At 37.6% G+C, this 19,174-nt stretch overlaps 1 protein-coding gene across 6 annotated transcripts in view; it reads right to left on the bottom strand.

Annotated features, from left to right (window-relative positions):
• Positions 1-19,174, bottom strand: part of CPQ (carboxypeptidase Q) — a 446,657-nt gene that overhangs the window by 12,807 nt on the left and 414,676 nt on the right. Inside the window, exon 9 of one of the 6 annotated variants that reach the window (XM_063079638.1) lies at positions 16,415-16,507. The exons of the other annotated variants lie outside the window; for them this stretch is intronic. Within the exon in view, the coding sequence (XP_062935708.1) occupies positions 16,468-16,507 (40 nt within the window). The 3' untranslated portion in view covers positions 16,415-16,467. Of the gene's footprint in view, positions 1-16,414; positions 16,508-19,174 lie in introns of those variants that run through there. 6 annotated transcript variants of the gene reach the window in all.

Below are 19,174 nucleotides of genomic sequence, written 5' to 3' on the forward strand. Positions count from 1 at the left end.
TGAAAGAGGTCACCAGGGAGAATCTATGAACCTCTGACCAGTGATTTTCACTTCCACATGGCCATGCTGATAAACTTATAAAATCCAAGGTTTATTATTAAACACTTAAGCACATAGTCTATAGGGAAAAAGAGATTCTGGCTTTTATAAAAGTAAGTATTGATTGACAAATTCTTTACAATCTTTAAAAAGGTTAAAAAAATAATGTAGGCAAAAAGGAGGGTACCTTTTACCTATTCAAAGAGCCTTTGATAAAACTATACTAATAATCATAAAGGGTGAGTTGCCAGGGGATTGAAGGGAATGTTTTGCTGTAAACAGGGAACTGACAGGATTTGAGACAAAAAATCAAGTAACAGGTATTTCTCTATAAGGAAGTCCACTTGAGGATTGGTATCATTATTTGAAATTAGAATCAGTCTTGGGAACCTGTAAAGTTCCTCCCAGTTTTAAAATGCTGTGGATCCTTTATCCTCCCAAGAAGTAGGGCAGGCTAAACCTGTCCCATTTAAGGACTCTAGTAAAAATTCACAGTGATTAAAACTGTACTGGGTTACAAAGAGAAATAAAATTATTTTGGAGAGGGTGCATCCAATAATTTTAGGGGTGATGTCAATGTGGGAAGCCTAGCCCTCCACAAAATGTCTCTGAGGGCCATTGTCAGAAGTGGAATTATGGACTGGACAAATCAAGTCTGAAACAAAATGGGCTTCATTCATTTCTGGATACTATGGTGTCAAGGTCACAAGAAGCTGTACCATGGGCAATAAGAGATAAATTTATACAAGAGAGTTTTACTGCTAAGAAACAAATCCTATTTTAAAAGATACATTAAAATATAATAAAAGCTTAAATGCTAATGAATATTATGTATCATGCTTGCAAAAATGAGGATGACATCATGTGAATTGATTTAGAGGCAGCTCAGGCCAATGAAGAAAATCGATTACGTGTGAGAGTCTCTGGATTCCTTACTATTTACCATATTTGTTTATGTGTTGGACAGCATGGGTTTATCCAAAATAAGTGTGTCTATGGCTTGGTGTAAAGCAGTTGGTTACAAAAAGATGACAAACTACTTGGCCAGTGCTACAAAATATTAATGAGATTTTCCCAAACCAGGTTTTGAGGAAAGAACTACCAGGAGGATAGAACATGGTGAATAATCCTTTCCTCAAACCATAATCCTTGAAGACAGAGCCAAGTTAGATGTTGACAGTAGTGAAAAATTAGGTGAATGTTAACTCAGTTATTCTAATATGCTTTCATTTTATTTATGCGAATAGACTTTTTCTTTTCTTGGTCATCTGGCAGTTTCCCATTTGGCCCCTCTGACTATCTGATAAAGGAATGCAATTTATTTATTTATTTATTTGGCTTTTGACACCAAACCTAAAATATAACCTACTAAAAATCATTATTCAGCAAGGCAATCAATGAGCTAAACATGAAAAGCTTTGTGAATTCCAAAAAAGGGAAACAAATGTGTAAGGAGTCTGGGAAATAAATATGCTTTTAATGCAAATACATTTCACTTAAAATGTTGATTCAAGGAATATCCATTAAATGCCAATGCCTATGGAAAGATCCTGGCCTATGGCCATCCATTTATAGGTAATATACAAAGCTGAGATGACAATATAACGTTTAAATGTAGCCAAATTCCCAGTGCTATTTATGGTTGACTCTCATTAATGTAATTTTTAGGGCAATCCTTGTAATGAAGTAACAGTGATTATTCTTAGCAGCCACCCAAAATATAATTACAGTACATTCGATTAAATGCTTCTGTAGTGGATAAACTGCAATTTACACATTTCTGTGTGTTCTTTAAAAAAAAAGGCTGATGAAGACAAAGGAAGCTAATGCTATTTTGTGGGGTAACATGTCATTAGCTGTTCCATCATTTATACTCAAACTCCAGAATTATGGGGCAAGTTAAAAGGTATTTGAGATTCGCTGCTACAGACCTGAAATAGTTTCCAGTCAAGAGTTTATAAATAACGCCAGGAGTCCTGCTGCATCACTTCCTGAGTTATTTTTCTCTAAAGCCTTTACAATTCTTGATAAAAGGTTGAAAGGAAAGTATACTGTCCTTCCCTAATGAACTAAACAGGTAAGAAGACCTTGTTACTAAGGACATAGAACATGAAGTGTGAATTTTTTCTTGTTTAATTTCCTGCTGAAAAATAATTTCCCAGCTGCTGTAAATAGGTTAAATGTCTACTCAGACTGATCGTAGTTACAATTACAATGTATTGACCTTTCACTCATTGCTGCATGCATAACAAGGCAGCCACTAGTGATTCTTTCAAACATTACTTGCATAGAAGTCTTTTCAAAATGAAATCATAAGCATGCAACTCATATCTATTGAGCTCCTACTAAGTGTTAAGTACCTTGCTAAGCCCTGAGGAAACAATGGTGGGCATAACGTAGGTTAGGTTACCTCTTAACGGAACTTTCAATCTAGTAGAGTACATCTCTATAGAAATGAGGTTGACCGCAAAATAAAAGAGCATATCTAAAACTGCTTGAGATTCCTCAGATGAAGAAAAACACCTCATTTTTCCTAAGTTTCTGATTTTAATGCAGTAGAGATTGCTGATGGGTATGCTAGCGGATGGCACAGGCTGTATCACTGTGGGCATGGTACAGAGTTTGGGAAATAGTATTCCTACTTCACTTTCTGGAGTTAATGACATACAGTTTAATGATAAAAAAAAAAAGTAACTAGATTATAACCATAATCATAGCCAGGATTTACCAAGTACTTTCTCTGAGCCGTGGCCTATACTAAACACTTATGTATTATCTTATCAAATCCTCACAGTGATCTTATAATTATTATTATCCTCATTTTACAGATGAGTATACTTAGGCATAAAGGTAATAATGATGATTACAGCACAGTGTTATAACAACATCAAGGTCAAGGGTTTGGATCCTCACACGGGCCAGCCACCAAAACAACAACAACAATAATAATAATGATGATGATGATTATAAGCAAAAGAGTCTGGTAAGAGGATCTGTAGACGTTTTTACCTCGTGCGGAATTCCTATCTTTATTAAGGATGAAGGCCACAGGAGTGGGCAGGGAGAGGGCACTTCCACTTCCTCAGATGACACCACCACCCATCTTTTCTTGCCAGGGAACTTCTCACCTGTGCTTTTTGAAATCCCTTCTACTAGATTTCATGTCTGACTTGTACATTTACAAAATTATATCCTTCTCTGGCTTCTAATCCAACCCTATATGCCTAGTCACAGACATCTAACTACATCTGCTGGTTTATGGGTGAATCCCACTTTGCCTGTGGTCAGTGGATTGCCAGAATAGTTACTGTCTCTCCTAATTTGCAGGATCACTTCTCTTTGTGGAGAAACGCCTCATCCCCTTGGCAGCTTTCTTTTCACAGAAATCAGGGATGGGAGAGAACTGCTCTAGTTCAACCATCATCTAATGTTTGAATCACTTCATAGCATCCCTAAGATATGGTTGTTCATCCTTTTCTTGAACACCTCTATTGGCAGGAAACTTAGCACTTTTCCTGTAGCCCATCCCAATTGTTCTGCAGGAATGCATTCATTCAATATTAACTACATTTATAAAATGAGCTGAGGGGAAAGTTTTAAGCAGAGCACAGTGATAGTTGTACCAAGCCCCTGCCCTTAAGGAGGCCCAAATAAGAGAGCTAGGACTTACACACCAAGAGCTAGAACATGAGATCCAAAGTTCTGTTAGGAGCCCAGGAGACAGAAAAGTCAATTCTAATCAGATCAAGACAACCCATGCTAATTTCCTAATTCTCTGATTAACTAAAGGAATTAATTCATAGTACCACAAAACCTTGAGAAGGATCTAGATAAAAGTAAGTGCTAATATTGCTTTTATCATTAACAGCAAAATGATTAGCTGCTTCTTTTTATACAAATTTGCATATAATACAATATACCCATTCTGACAAATGTATGCACCTGTGTAACGACCACAGCAATCAAGATGTAGAATATTTCCATGACTCTTAAAAGTTCCCTCAAGCCCCTTTTTAGTCCATTCCTTTCCACCCCAGCCTCAGGCAACCATTGGTTTGTTTCCTGTCACTGTTGATTAGATTAGACTTTCCTAGAATTTCACATGAATGGAATCATATAGTACGTGATCTTTTGCGTTTGGCTTCTTTCACTCAGAATTCACATTGATTTGGAAATTCACCCATATTGCTGCATAGTTTGCTTGTTTTGGCAATTTTCATGAGTGTACAGCAATGTTTCATCCTGGATTTAATTTGTATTCCTATGATAACTAGTGACGTCAAGCACATTTTCACCTTTCAAGTACTCATTGAGCAGTCATGTATCTTCTTTGTAAAGTGTTTGTTAAAATATTTTGCCCGTTGTCATTGTCTTTCTACTGTTAATTGAGTTATATAAGACTTACAAGTCCTTTGTCAGAAATATGTACTGTGAGTATTTTCTCACATGTGGCTGGCCTTTCATTTTCTTGATGATGACTTCCAAAGAGCAGAAGCTTTTAATTTTTATGTAGTCCAATTTATTAACTTTTTAAATGGTTAGTGCTTTTAGTAATCTAAGAAATCATTGACTAATCTGAGGCCAGAAGATTTTCTCTTATATTTTCTTCAACAATTATCATAGTTTCAGATTTTACATTTAGGTTCATAATCCATTTTGAATTAATTTTTGTGTATAGTATGAGGTAAGGGTTAGGGTTCCTTTTTTTTTTTTCCACATAAGGACATCTCTTTCAGCACAATTTGTTGTAAGGACTATCTTTTTCCCATTGAATAACCTTGCCCTTTTAAGAAAAGCTAAGCAACTATATATGTATATATCTATTTTATTCCATTGATCTGTCTATTCTTATGCCCATATGCCAATACCACACTACTTTGATTATTGTAGATTGGTAGGAAGTTTTCACAATCTTTTGAATTCAGATAAAGTCCCCATTTTTTTTTCTTCTTTTTCAAAATTGTTCTGGTTATTCTAGGCCCATAGCATTTCCACACAGATTTTAGAATCACCTTGTCATTCTCTAAAATAAAGTCTCCTGGAATTTTTATTGCAATTGTATAGACACTATCGATCCACTTAGAGAGAACTAACATCTTAATAATATTGAGTCTTCCTATCCATGAACACTGTTATCTCTCCATTTATTTAGGTCTCCTTTAAATTCCCTTCAATGTTTTGTAATTTTCAGCATACAAATCTTTCATGCATTTTGTTAAATTTATTCTTGAGTACCTCATGCTGTTTAATGCTATTTTTAAATTTTTATTTGCTAGTTGTTGTTAGCATACAGAAATACAAGTTATTTTTTGTGTATTGTGACCTTGCTAAATTTACTTATTAGTTCTAGCAACATATTTTTGCAGTCGTCTTAAGATTTTCTATGTATGCAATTCTATTTTTGTAACAATAATTTCACCTCTCCCTTTCCAATCTGTAACCTTTTATTTCTTTTCCTTGCTGTATGATGTTGAATAGAAGGGGTAAGAACGGGAATCCTTGTCTTACTCTCCATTGTAGGAGAAAAACATTCAATCTTTTATAATTAAGCTGTAGATTTTGCATAGCTGCCTGTTATGAAGTTGAAGAAGCTCCCACTACTCCTAATTTTCTGAGAGTTTTCATTATAAATTGGTGTTGAATTTTGTTCAGTGCTTTTTTGCGCATCTCTTGAGATTATCATATTTTTTCTCCTTTATTCTGTTAATGTGGTAAATTGTATTGATTGAGTTAAAAATATTAAACCAACCTTAAATTCCTAAGATAAATGTCATCTGGACATAGTGTATTACCTTTTTTACATATTGCTGAATTTGATCTGCTAATATTGTTAAGGATTTTTGTGCCTATGTTCATAAAGGATATTGTTTTGTAGTTTTCTTATAATATTATTATCTGGTTTTGGTATCAGTGTAATACTGGCTTCATAAAGGGAGTTGGGAAGTATTTACCTCCTCTTCTGTTTTCTTAAAGTTTGTATAATATTGTTATTATTTACCCCTTAAATGTTTTATAGAATTAACTAGGGAACCACTTGGGCCTGGGGTTTTCTTTGAGTGAAGGTTTTTACTTATGAATTAAATTCATTTAATTTATGACTATTTAGGTTTTTTATTTCTTCTTGAATCAGATTAGTAATTTGTGTCTTCTAAGGGACTTGTCCACGTCATGTAAGTTGTTGAATTTACTGGTATATGTTTGCTCATCACAGTCTCTTAGTATCCTTTTAATGACATGATGTGTTGTGATGTGCCCTTTTCATACCTGATATTGGCAATTTGTATCTTCTCTTTTTTCTTGACCAGTCTGATAGATTATTAATTTTATAGATTTTTTTCCACAAAGTCAGTTTTTCATTGATTTTCTCTACTGTTTATTGTCTTCTATTTCATTGACTTCTGCTCTTTCTTATTTTCTTCCATCTACTTCTTTTTGGGTTAATGTCATTTCTGTTTTTAGCTTCTTAATCTGGAAGCTGTATCATTAATTTTAGAACTTTCATCTTTTCTAATATAAACATTTAAAAATATAAATTTCCCTCTAAGCACTGCTTTAGCTTCATCCCACACATTTTGGTATGTTGTATTTTTATTATAAAGAAGGTTCAAAATAATTTCTAGTTTCTTCATGATTTCTTATTTGATCCATAAGTTTATTTAGAAGTGTGCTTTTAATTTCCATATATTTGGGGATTTTCTTGGTATTTTAATGCTTTTAACTTCTTATATAATTCCATGGTAGTCAGCAAACATACTTCATATGGTTTCAATCCTTTCAAATTTATTGAGACCACTTCTATGACCCAGCATATGGTCTATCATGGTGAATGCTCCACATGCACTTAAAAAGAATGTATACCCTGCTATTGTTGAATGTGGTATTCTGTAATATCAAATTTGATCAAGTCGGTTGATAGTGTTGTTTCAATCTTCCATATCCAGATGACTTTCTGTCTACTTGTTCTAACAATTGCTGATAAATGAGTGTTGAAATCTCTCCAACCAGAACTATGAATTTGTCTATTCTTTCAATTCTGTGAGCTTTGTCTTAATGTATTTTTTAAGCTTTGTAATTGGGTGCATTCACATTTAAGACTGTGATGTCTTACTGATGAATAGATTATTTATCATTACGGAATGTCCCTTTCTCTTTTCTAGTATTCTTTATTTTGAAGACTACTTTTTCAGATAGTACAATTATGGTAGCCTTCATTTATTCAGAATTTGATGTATATATTTTTCTATCTATTTACTTCTAACTTACCTATGTCTTTATTAAAATTTCTTTTGTTAAAAAAGCATATAATTACTTTTTAAAATTCATTTTGACAGTTTGTCTCTTTTAAACTTGGGTATTTAGTCCATTTATGCTTAACTTAATGTGATTATTGATATATTTGAGTTTAATCTACCACCCTGATATTTGTTTTGTATTTGTTTTATTTATTCTTTGTTCTTATTGTTCCTTTCTTCTCTTCCTCACATAAGAGTTTTTTTTCCTTTGAATTCCATTTTATCTTCTCTATGGCTTATTAGTCACACCTGTCTTTTGTAAGTGGTTGCTCTAACATTTACAATATGCATTTTGACTTATCACAATCTCCATTAGACATTATGCATTTTATATATTTAAGAATCTTACAATAGTATACTGTTGCTTCTTCTATCCTTTATGCTGTTGTTTACCTTTTAGCAATATTTTAAGAACAAAAATGTCTTTTACATTACTCATATGTTTATCAATGTACAAACTTTTATCTTTTGTACAGATCTGAGTTTCCATCTGGAGTCATTTTATTTTGACTTGATAAACTGCCTTTAATGTTTTTTGTAGTATAGGTCTTCTGGTGAAGAATCTGCTTGTCTAAACAAGTAAATTGCTTTGTCTAAATAATATTATCTAAATAAAATACAGTATTTTGTTTGTCTAAAAGATTCTTAATTCACCCTCATTTTTGAAGAGTATTTTTGCTGATTATAGAATTCTAGGTTGGCAGGTTTTTGTTTGAGCACTTTAAAGCTGTCACCTATTGTCTTCCACAGGACACTACATTTTCTCATAACAATCAGTGATTATACTTATCTTTTCCTTTTTACATAATGTGTTTCTTTTCTGTGGAAGCTTTTAAAATATTTCTCTATTGCTGCTTTCCAGCAAGATGATTATAATGATTTTCTTGTTTATCCTGCTTGGGTTTTATTGGGCTTCTCGGATATGTGAGTTTATAGTCTTTATTACACTTGGAAAAACTTTAGCCATCAATTCCTCAATTTTCTTTTTCTGCTACCACCCTTGCCATTTTTGGGGACATCATTTACATACATGTTAGACTGCTTGATATTGTTCCACATGTAACTGAGACTGTTCATTTTTATTAGTCTTTTCCCCCTCTCTGTCTTTAGTTTAAATTGCTTCTATTATTATGATTTCAAGTTCATCAATCTTTTATTTAGTAGTATACAAATGTTGAGCCCATTAGGTGAATTTTTATTTTATATATTGTATCTTTCAGTTATAGAATTCCAACTGATTCTCTCTTGATAGTTTCAATTTCTCTTCTTATTATATTTTTGGTTTCCTTTAAATCCTTAAATGTATGTATAATAGTTGCTTATATTCCTTGTTTGCTAATTTCATCATCACTATCATTTCTGGGTCTGCATCTCTTGACTGAGCATTCTAATTACGAATCACATTTTCTTGCTTCTTCACATGTCTAGTAATTTTCAATTGTATGGTAGATATTATAAAATTTACACTGTTAAGTGTCTGGATTTTCTTGTCTTCCTTTAAATAGTGTTGAATATTGTTTTGGCAGTTGTAGATGTCTCGTCCCTTTTGTGGCTTGTTTTTAAGTTTTGCTAGGGTTAGTCTAGCATAGTTTTGATTCTAGGGCTAGTTTTGATTCTATTAAAGTGAGACCTTTCTGGGGTCTCTGTTGAATGTACTACATACTCAACAAGTTCTTTCCACTTTGGCTGATCAGAACTGAAAATTTTTGTCAGTACTGTGAGCTCTGGTAGTTGTTCAGCCTCTAGTTGCTGACAGCTGTTCTTTGCTGAGTCTTGCAGAATTTTACCCAATGCATGCTTAGTTTAGTATTCATCTAAAAACGCAGGGGAACATTTATGAAGATTTCTGTAGCTCTTTTCTTTGTGTAACTCCTTCCTCTCTGGCACTCTCTCTGTTGTACAAAACATAGCTGCTTCAGAGTCCCCAGACTCTAATTTCTGTTTCTGCAATGTAATGAGACCACTGTACTATGCTTGGGTTTCCCTTCCCTGTTCCATGGCCCAAAATGTGCCTCCAGGCAGAAAACCATGGCAATCATAAAGGTTATCATTTGTTTCTTTTATCTAAGGGATAACAGTCCTCACCTTTCTGCTGTCCAATGTATGAATTCATTGTTTGATATATTTCATCCAGTTTTCTCTTCCTTCCTTCCTTCTTTATGGCAAAGTCTAATACCTGTTTCTCTCATATAGGATGAGGCACAAATTCTTATTAGCTCCTTGAAGTGTCATATGTTGTTCTTTCTCCTACATTTCGGCACCTGATAGTTGCTTACTTGTCCATATGGCACTGTGGTTAACAGCATAAATCATAGAGCTAGCCTTGCTGGGTTTCAATCCTGACTCTGCATGTATCACCTTGTGACATGAGGTAATACATTTTACTTCTCTGTACTTTTCCTCATCTATAATATAGGGATGTTAATAATTGTATTGCATTTACCTTCTATATTTGAGATTCAATGAGTTAATAAGTTAGAATGCTGTTTGGCACATGATAATGCTCAATATGTCATCTATTGTTAATAGTGTTATTACTCATTATCAAAGGGCCAGTTAGCTTAGTCCTATGTGATAGATCCTTCTTTTTTGAAACCTCATGCAGATAATCAGAGCAAATTAGTTAATGAAATTGCATAATTGTTATTTTAAAGAATACTGCACCACATCTATCCCCGCCAATCATAAGTATCAAGTAACATTAAGCTCCTAGGCTGAGAACAAGTCTTAGACAAAAGCCACATCTTAAGATCTAAGGGGATTATAAGAGCACCCTGTTCTTTATCTTTCCATCTACACTGGCAATGAAAAAACATGTGTACTGGATTCCTAACAATGAAATTTTATTGGAACTGCACTAGTGGCAATAGATCAGTAAAGAAACATGGCAGTGAATATGCTTGTAAAGTGAAGAATCCTTTTATAAATCAAATGGTTGCTCATTAATTTATCTATGCCGTAGTAAATCTGGAGTTGGGTATGTAAGGTCTAAAAATGGGCTGCATGTGGGCCAATGTTACTTTCAAAGACTGGGCTTGGCCTCCTTACATGGCTGCTTTCAGCCATATGAAGAGCTGCTCCTTTAGGGAGATCCTACCTGGAGGTTTGAGGGAGTTCTTGGAAAAGACAAGGTCTTAAAATTTATATGTGTTAGCCAAAGGTTTGTTAATCACTGTGTATGTGCTTAACTAGCCCGGATATCAGTCATGGGTCCAAGAACAAAACACAAAGTTTTAACATAAACAAATATCTTTGGTATTAGCTCTGCAAACCAGCCCATGTGCTACCACCACCACTGTTCTTCTGTCTTGGGAGTAGTCCTTCCTCATGTGCCCAGAAGGGACTTCTGTCTTGGTCCTGGACTGAAATGACCAGCTGCCAGGTGACCTCAGCAGAGGTATTGACATGATCTGAAGTTCGTGTCTTGTAAATGTTTAATGACAGTCTTCAGAGGATAAAGGAATAAAAAAGCGATTAAAACTCACACTACTGACTGGATACTGTGATTAAATTAGATTCCAGTGTAGTATTTTAGCTTTTGATGTAGTGCTATGGTGCAGGGGTCTATATGCTAGCACTGCTCTAAAATAGCCCCCCACTGATGTACAGTAGAGCACAAATATCAGAGAATAATAACAACACATCATTTCTGTCATATTTCTGAGTCATCTAACAGCATCCACCTTATGAATAATACTTTTAATTTAAATTATCTTCCCTCCAGAAAAGATCAATACTTTTGTTTTCTTATATATCTTAACAGCACTCCCCTCTTTTTACAGTATGAGAAACAGAGAGCCAGAGAGGGTAAAGCATCTGTTTGAGATCATGCAGTGACACAGAACCTATGAGAATCCTGGATCTTGGAACACCAGTCTTACGACCTTCCTGCTATATTAGGGTCAGAGACTAAATATTTTAGGTTTGGTGGGCCATACAGTCTCTGTTGCAAGGCAACTACTCAACTCTGTCATTGTAGTGTGAAAGCAACCACAGACAGTAGATAAATGTAAATTAATAAGCATGGCTGGTTATGATGACTCTATTATATGTGTGAATATATTATGCTACATATGTAAATATTATGTATGTGCATATATGCTATATATAACATATATGTATGGTATATATAAATAATATATACACAAAATTTTCTTTGTGTGTGTGTACAAAAACAGGCAATGGGCCAGATTAGGCCCATGAGCCATAGTTTACCAACTCTTGCACTAAATCATGATGCATGCCAAGTGCTACCTTAAGCTGTAAGGGCCATTACATGACAGCAGAATATGACATTTGTACATGCTTCCTATATTGTCACTTGTTCTTCACAAGAATCCTGCTATATAAGCTGTTAATGACTTTCCTTTTATATTGAGGAAACTTAGAGGCTAACTCACTTGTCCAAGGCCACATGGTTGTAAACAAAGTGTGAAAACTACAGCATGAGTCTCCTGACTTCTAATATTTCTTTTTTTTTTTTTTTTTTTTGTCTTTTTTTGTGACCGGCCGCATCGCGCTCATCCAGCGAGTGCCCCGGCCACCCCTATATAGGATCCGAACCTGTGGCGGGAGCGCTGCTGCGCTCCCAGCGCTGCACTCTCCCGAGTGCGCTACAAGGTCGGCCCTGACTTCTAATATTTCTACTCTGCTGGCTGTTTCATGGGAAATTCTTGCCCACACTTTCATTTTCACAAGAGGAAATCCTAGGATCTGGGAAGGTTGAATGACTTGTCTGGAGACAGTGGTCTGTTAGGGACCGAGCTAGGACTAGAGGACTAGATTACCATTTGTTGGCTTCCAGGCTGGTCTTCTATCCCTTTACATCATTGTGAATATTGTCCAGAAAAAAAGGTGCAACTAGACAGAATAATAGTATGTCCATTGTAGCTCATTCTTTCAACATCCTGAAGTGATACCATTTCATAAATAATCTCTTTGATGTAGCTAAAGATATTTGGATACAAAATAAATGATTTTGATTCACTTTATCTTTCTGACTATCTAATTTTCAAATTCCAGTCTGGATTATAAAATTCTTATTGGCATACTGTAGTACCTTTTGTTTAATCTTATTCTTTAATGCAGTCTGAAGAAAATATCTCCAACCATAGAACTTAATTATTTCCTCCAATCCAGGCAATGTGTGAGTCAGAGGGAAAATAAATTGATAAAGAGGCTCCTTGGCTTTAACTAGCAATTTAAAATTAGTGAATTGGAATGATCACGACTTCTAGGGTCTTAGCTCTATGAGAACATGGTAGATAACAAGGTGACCCACCACTCTGGTTTTCCTGGGACTAAGAGGTTTCCTGGAATACAGAACTTTCAGTGCTCAAACCAGAAAAGACATGGCAAATTCGGATGAGCTGGTCACCCTAGTTGCTCAATAAATATTTGTAAATGAATTGACCACCAACCATAACTCTGCATCCCTGGAGTCAATGATCCTCATCTGGAATAGGGACTGGGGGATTGGGTAAAAGAACAGGAGGGCTATCCTTCTTAGCAATGCTTGAGGGCCTCATGATTTTGTAGAAAACCAGACCCAATTATATTAAAATATCAAAGACAAATATAAATCATTGAGGATAATTATTGCTATATTTCCCATTGATTGGTGAAAATTGTGTAATCTATCACTTAACCTAAGAAACATGTGAAGAGAGGGTGTTTCTCTCCAACCATAATGGAAGGCACCTGAAATCGCTTAGCTGAAGTCAGTGTTTAATGTGGATAACTATCCATAAGCTACTGGTGATCAATTCCTGGACTCAACAGAGCATCTACTTGCCAGCACAGGATCCACAGTAAGCCCAAGTTATGAGTGCCAAGTTTCCAGACTGAGTCTGAGGCCACAGTCCAAATGACACCTTCCCGAGATTTCTCTTAGGCCTCTTGTCCTCTACCTGCCTCTGATGACTCCAGTCTTGCAAATTTGGGCTGGGAGAGAAGACCTTCTCTGGATTTGCCAGCTTTGGGGGAAAGAGTTTCTTTTGGTCCCATTAGAATGAAGTCTCTTAAATGTCCCTTTGTTATTGATAGAGTTAATGTTCCTACCAAGAGGCCTCATTTATATTACAGGTCAGCCACTCTCCCTGCCCTGCAGAATGTTAAAAGTAAATACTTGGGCACAGGTGCTGATGGTCAGCTCAGTGCCCCATAAATATGTTTAATCAATTAAAAAAAAAAAAAAGTAAATGCTAGAAAGATTCACACAGTCTAGCAATGGAGCAGTTGCTAACATACTAGCCAGCCTTAAGAACCGCAAATGACTACAAATTTGGAAAAAGCAGTGTTAAGGGTTTTCAGACTTTTCCTACAGAAACACTCCCCACTAAAAACCTTATTCTAATTTTCAGTTACAGCTGGTGACTGTTTATTTAAGACCTTGGTTAGCAAAATTCAGTTTAAATATGCATCAGTGAATTCTGATGCCATTACAGGCTGGCCAAACTCAGTAATGAGTCTGGCTAGCTCTTATTTCTGAGTCTGAATTAGCATATGCAGGGGACATTCTCCCTGCCTGTCAGATTGTCCTAAAGAATTCAGATATCCAACTTCGTTAGGTATACACCTAGACCCTCTCCACTTCTTCCCAGGCCACTGATAACCTGTAATTCGTGAGACCTGATGTCTCTGACGTTTTTCTCCATAATTCTCATTTTGGCCTTCACTTTTTCTATTTTCTTTTTTGAACCCATTACTCAAATCCATATCATTTATTTTTCTGTCTCCTTTCTTCTGCTTTTTCCTTGACCCATTCTCCTTTCTGATATATCTTCTGTTGACCTCACCCATTTTTCTTTATTACTTTACTCTCTCCTTTGAAGTGTCCTTGTCTTTATTACCTAATTTTTCTTCCTCTTTTGCAAATTGTTCCACTTGGAATTTCTTTAAGCATTTTAAGTCAATTATAACCATGTTGTTTTATTTTTAATAAACTTGATTTTTAAAGTAGAGACTCCATTTCTTTAGTGTGTCATGGCAGAGAGGTAAAGACACAAATTAACTAAAGCTGGCTGAGGTGGGGAACAGAAAGCCAATTTGTAGCTCTGTGCCAGAATGAATATGAAGCAGGTGGTGAGGGGATGAATATATACCTGCATCCAGCTTAGCACACACTGTAGCCACCAAATACAGACAGCCTGTCCATGCCCAGAAAAAATCAATTTCCCCTTCATTGAATGCTAAATAAAGGCTAAGTCAGGTACTGATCAACTACCTGGAGAACAAATTCAAAAATGGCATGGAGCTTTTTGAAATTGCCATGAATTCCAGTTTCAGCAGCTTGAGTACCTGATTCAGTTGAGGATATTCCTACAGAGTGACTGATGTCCATGTGTTGCCTGCAGTACTCTGGTATATTCTCCAGATCTCCTAACATTCTGCTAACATCAAATCTAAGCAACACAGGCCCACTAGCTAGAGTAAAATTGTTTCAGGTTGATAACCTTCAATACCTTCCCTGAGTTTTCAGCAGGCTCAGACTCACACCTGCCAATATAGCTTTTGATTACAAAGCACAACAGTTGGGCAGTGCAGGTAGCAATAATTATCTCGGTCATTAGACTCCATCATGCACTGTATACTCAGGGCCTTGAGCTTTGTGCAAACAGAAGAAGCACCCAGAGTATCTTTAGAGCACTTGGTCTCTTCTAGTGAGCAGGACACTAATAAGCTCTTCTTGAAACAATGAGAAGGCAGATTGGCTCTTCTTTCTTACCTCCTTCCTCCCCTTTCTGGTTCAGCAAATCTCAGTTGTGTTGCAGAATGGAAAAGAAGAGAGAAAGCTTTAAATGAGGACTGTGGATGGAAACTGTCCAGGAAGAAATCCAATTTCTATCTTGTGCTCTGTGCATTTCCAAATGGAAATGCCACACTCATTAAACTGCCCATTAAGCAAACAATACAGGGAAACAAGACAGGGTTTAGGAAACTGGAAGGGAGGAGAAGCAGCAGCTCAGAGAGAGGAAACAAAACGAGGGCATTGTTTTAAAAGGAGACTGCAAGCAGAGAAAAGAAAATTCCTGCACAGATTTCACTGACGAGTGAAGGAGCACATCGTTTTAATACCGACAACTGGCAATAACATCTCTATTGCAGCCACACAAAACAGTGTTGGTGTCTGACAAGACAGTGGCCAGTCTAGGTAATGACATAACTTCCATGAAGTGAGTTTAATGCATTAGGGTGAGGAACGACTAAATACTTGATATGTTGACTTGACATGAAGATCTGTGATAAACATAGTTAAAATTTGATAAACTTAGTTACCTAGTAGTCAAAGCAGGGACACAGAGAAAGGAGAAGAAAAAAACTGAATACCTACTGTGTGCCAGGTACTTCCCCATATTGTCTCATTTACTCCTGAAAAACATGCTGGTGTGATGGGTATCCAGCTTCGTTCACAGAGGAGCAAAAAAAGGCTCAAAAAGATAGGTAAATAGCCCAAGTTCACCCAGTTGCTCAACAGTAAGGCCAAAATTTGAGGCCAAATCTCATATGGCTTCCACCTTGCCATACTGCATTGTGAGAACACAGTCCTGGTACCTTCTAGGAGGAAACCAGCATGTACGGATCACCCACAATGTGCCAATTACTTTGGGAAATACTCTCACATTTCATCTCTTATAATTTCAGCTCCACCAACACACACGTGATTTGACAAACAGTATGGAGCCTCGTCAAAAGACAATTGAAATCTGTACCACTGCAATTACACAAATCTGGTAGCTGGGGTTGGCAGTATTATGAAATCCTGGCATTTGGTATCCCTGCTAAACAGGGAAATCTCATCTGAAAGCTCTGGGAAGAAACAGGGTAGGAACCCAAAAGAGGTTTCTTGGCTGTACTTGCACAGCCTTCACGATGGATGCCACACTGCCCAAGCTGGAGCCAATCAATACAAACATTGAGTGTTTCTGCAGACGGGACAGGCCCAGCTCTTAAGAACGGGTCTGAGATTCAACAATTCAGAAAACTACAGCACAAGAACATGTTTTTCAGTATCTTTAAGCAGCCTGGGTGAGAAGCCACAAGATAAGTTCTTTTCCTTAACTTTAGGCTTCAGTACATGATTAGAGCTAACATTTATTGAGCACTTGCCTGAGAGATGAGCATGATTATCTCCATTTCAGTTAGAAAGACTGGGTAACTTGATAGTGCCACCACAGCTGCAAAAGGACCACAAGAGTTGGCTCCAGAACCTGCCCACTAAGCTGCCTCCACCATATGGAGCTGAATTCTAGAGCCCTTTCACACTCTCATGGAATTTTGTTGCTATTAAGTGTTTTAATTCAGTAGACATCATGTCTATATTCTCATTATTTGCTTTATATCCTACAATTGCTTCTTTCCACAGATTTTATTCATTCATCCTTTTGCTTCCTTCCAAAATACATGAAAGTCCTGTTTGTTGCTTTTCCCATCTTACAAAAACCCATTCTTTCACTCCACCCCCATCTCCAGCTACTGTTCTGTCTCCTCCCTCTATAGCCAAACCTCTTGAGTCTCCTTACTTGCTACCTCCATTTCCTCACTTCTCATGCACTTTTCAATCTACTTCGCTCTCACTAGTCCCCTGAAATTGCTCTTGTCAGCCTCACCTTCCTGGTTGCTAAATACAATGGGTATAAGAGTGTCTTTCTGGACAATGAACTTGGTTGAGTGTCTGACTCTTCCCTCAGCTTCTGTCAGGGGGATTCCTCTCCTGGTTGCTCCTGCTCCCTGCTGCCCTTTTTGGTCTTCTCTGCAGACCTGTCTTCATCTGCCTGTTCTTAGTGTCCTCAGGCCCTCCTCCTCCCCTGGGTGTCTAACCCACTCCCATGGCAGCATTAGTATCAAAGTACTGAGTGAGAGTTATGCCCCGATGAGCCCAGACCACTCACACTACCTACAGGATGGCTTGCCCTGCCCCCCGGCTGAAGCACCTTGTCTTCACTGCTTCTGAGAATGCATTGTGATTCCCACAGAGAGCCAAGTCTGAACGCTGGGCCTCCTCCTTTTCCCTCCCCACTCCCAGGACACTACCAGTCCATCCACCTTCTCCTCGGCACGGTCACGCCTCTTGTGGAGGCCTCCATCATCTCCTGTCCGGTCCATCTGCCTCTTCCGGCTTTGCTACTCCAAGCCATGCTGTCAGCGCTACTGCCGGCATGACCTTCCCAAACGCAAAAGAGGCCCTCTTGTTCCCCTACTCAAGCTTTTGTTACTTGCCCTTCACTGTAAGAATTCCCTGCTCCTTCTCAGCACCTACAGGAAAGGGGTGCACCCTTGTCTGTCTTTCCAGCTTCATCTGCACCACCCTCTCCTGCATTCCACTTTCCAAACACACCACCCTTCTTCCAGTTCCCTGCTGTGCCATGCTCTCACGGCTTCTGAGTGTCCCCACATATGTCCTCTGTAAGAGTGCCCCACCCTCATGTCTTTCAACTGACTTCTGGGTGATTCTTACTAGCATAGAGGTCACCTCTTCCTTGAGGCCTTTCCAGACTTCCTGGCCTGGACTCAGTGTTCCTCTCATGTGTCCCCACATCCCCTGTACTTTTACTGAGATGGCAGTCAGGACGCTGTTTTGTAGTTGCCTCTTGGCCTGTCTATCTCTCTTAGTAAAATATAACAGTGCCCCAGAAGTAGGCAGTGTTTCTATCTTGGCTGCTGATGTACTTCTAACTCTTACTATAGTGTCTAGCAAAAAAAATAAATAAATAAAAAGATGTTAAATATTTTTACTTTTAAAAATTTATTTTTTAGTTGAAATGTATTGATTGCACATATTTATGGGGTACAGAATTATATTTCAATACCTATACGCAATATGTAGTGATCAAATCAGGGTAGTTAGCAAGTTCGTCACTGCGAAAACTGATCATTTCTTGGAGAACATTTATGCTCCTCTCTTCCAGGAGGTGTGGCAAGAGCAAAGCACCATATCTAGCAGGGCAAAATAAGGAAACATGGGAAGGTGGCATTCCTAGGTACCCTAGCTCCCATTTTCAGAAAATGAAAAATTTTCCAGAGCCCATCATAGACAATGGGAGTTGAAAGAGAAGACTCTGTTTTCCAGGTTGTCTTTGAGGAAGACATCTGGGATATCTTCCCAGAGCATGTGAGGGAACAGACAAGCTGCTGGTTTGTTTTCAGAGAGAATGAGAACAAGATAAAAGAAAAGCTGGAGGATTTTTAGGTTCCCTCTCCAGTCTTGTTCAAGATATTGCCACATTTGAGCTGAATGTTTCTATGCCTACCTTGGAAAATGAGCAGCTTGTACTGATGACGTGAGACAAGGTCATATTACTCAGTGCCTTCCCACACACCCAGAGGACAGAGTGCTTTAACAAGTGCTTTGCAATGTGACTCAAGCTCTTGACCGACCGATGAGTGATGAAACATGGTTTGAAGCAATTTATTGCTTCAAGATGATGGTAGGAGGCAAACAGTGCTGGCTGGAAGTGGAGCGGTTCATTCTGAGCAAGGAACATCAAAAGAGAGGCCCTGCATAGCAGCTGGCCCTTTGAGACATGGCCACAGCCATCTGGGGTAACCTTGTCATTTAGGAAGCTCTCCTTTGCCCTGAGATGCCTCTATTAATCTAGAAGCCCTGGAAGCTAGGAGGGGGGCCATCAGCCCATCCTGGAAAGATTATAATAATTCACAGGGAGAATAGCTACTGAAAGATCAAGCAGCTGGGAAAGCTTCATGGAGATACTGGCATTTGCGCCAGGCCATGAAAACTTAGCTTCTAGGAGGGAAAAAGGGAGGGCATTCCAAATAGGAACTTTCCCCATACTGTGGGAAAAGGCATGGAGGAGGATACAGACAAGGTACACCCAAGGAATAAT

The sequence above is a fragment of the Cynocephalus volans genome, chromosome 15 (assembly GCF_027409185.1).
Source record: "Cynocephalus volans isolate mCynVol1 chromosome 15, mCynVol1.pri, whole genome shotgun sequence".
NCBI classification, from domain to species: domain Eukaryota; kingdom Metazoa; phylum Chordata; class Mammalia; order Dermoptera; family Cynocephalidae; genus Cynocephalus; species Cynocephalus volans.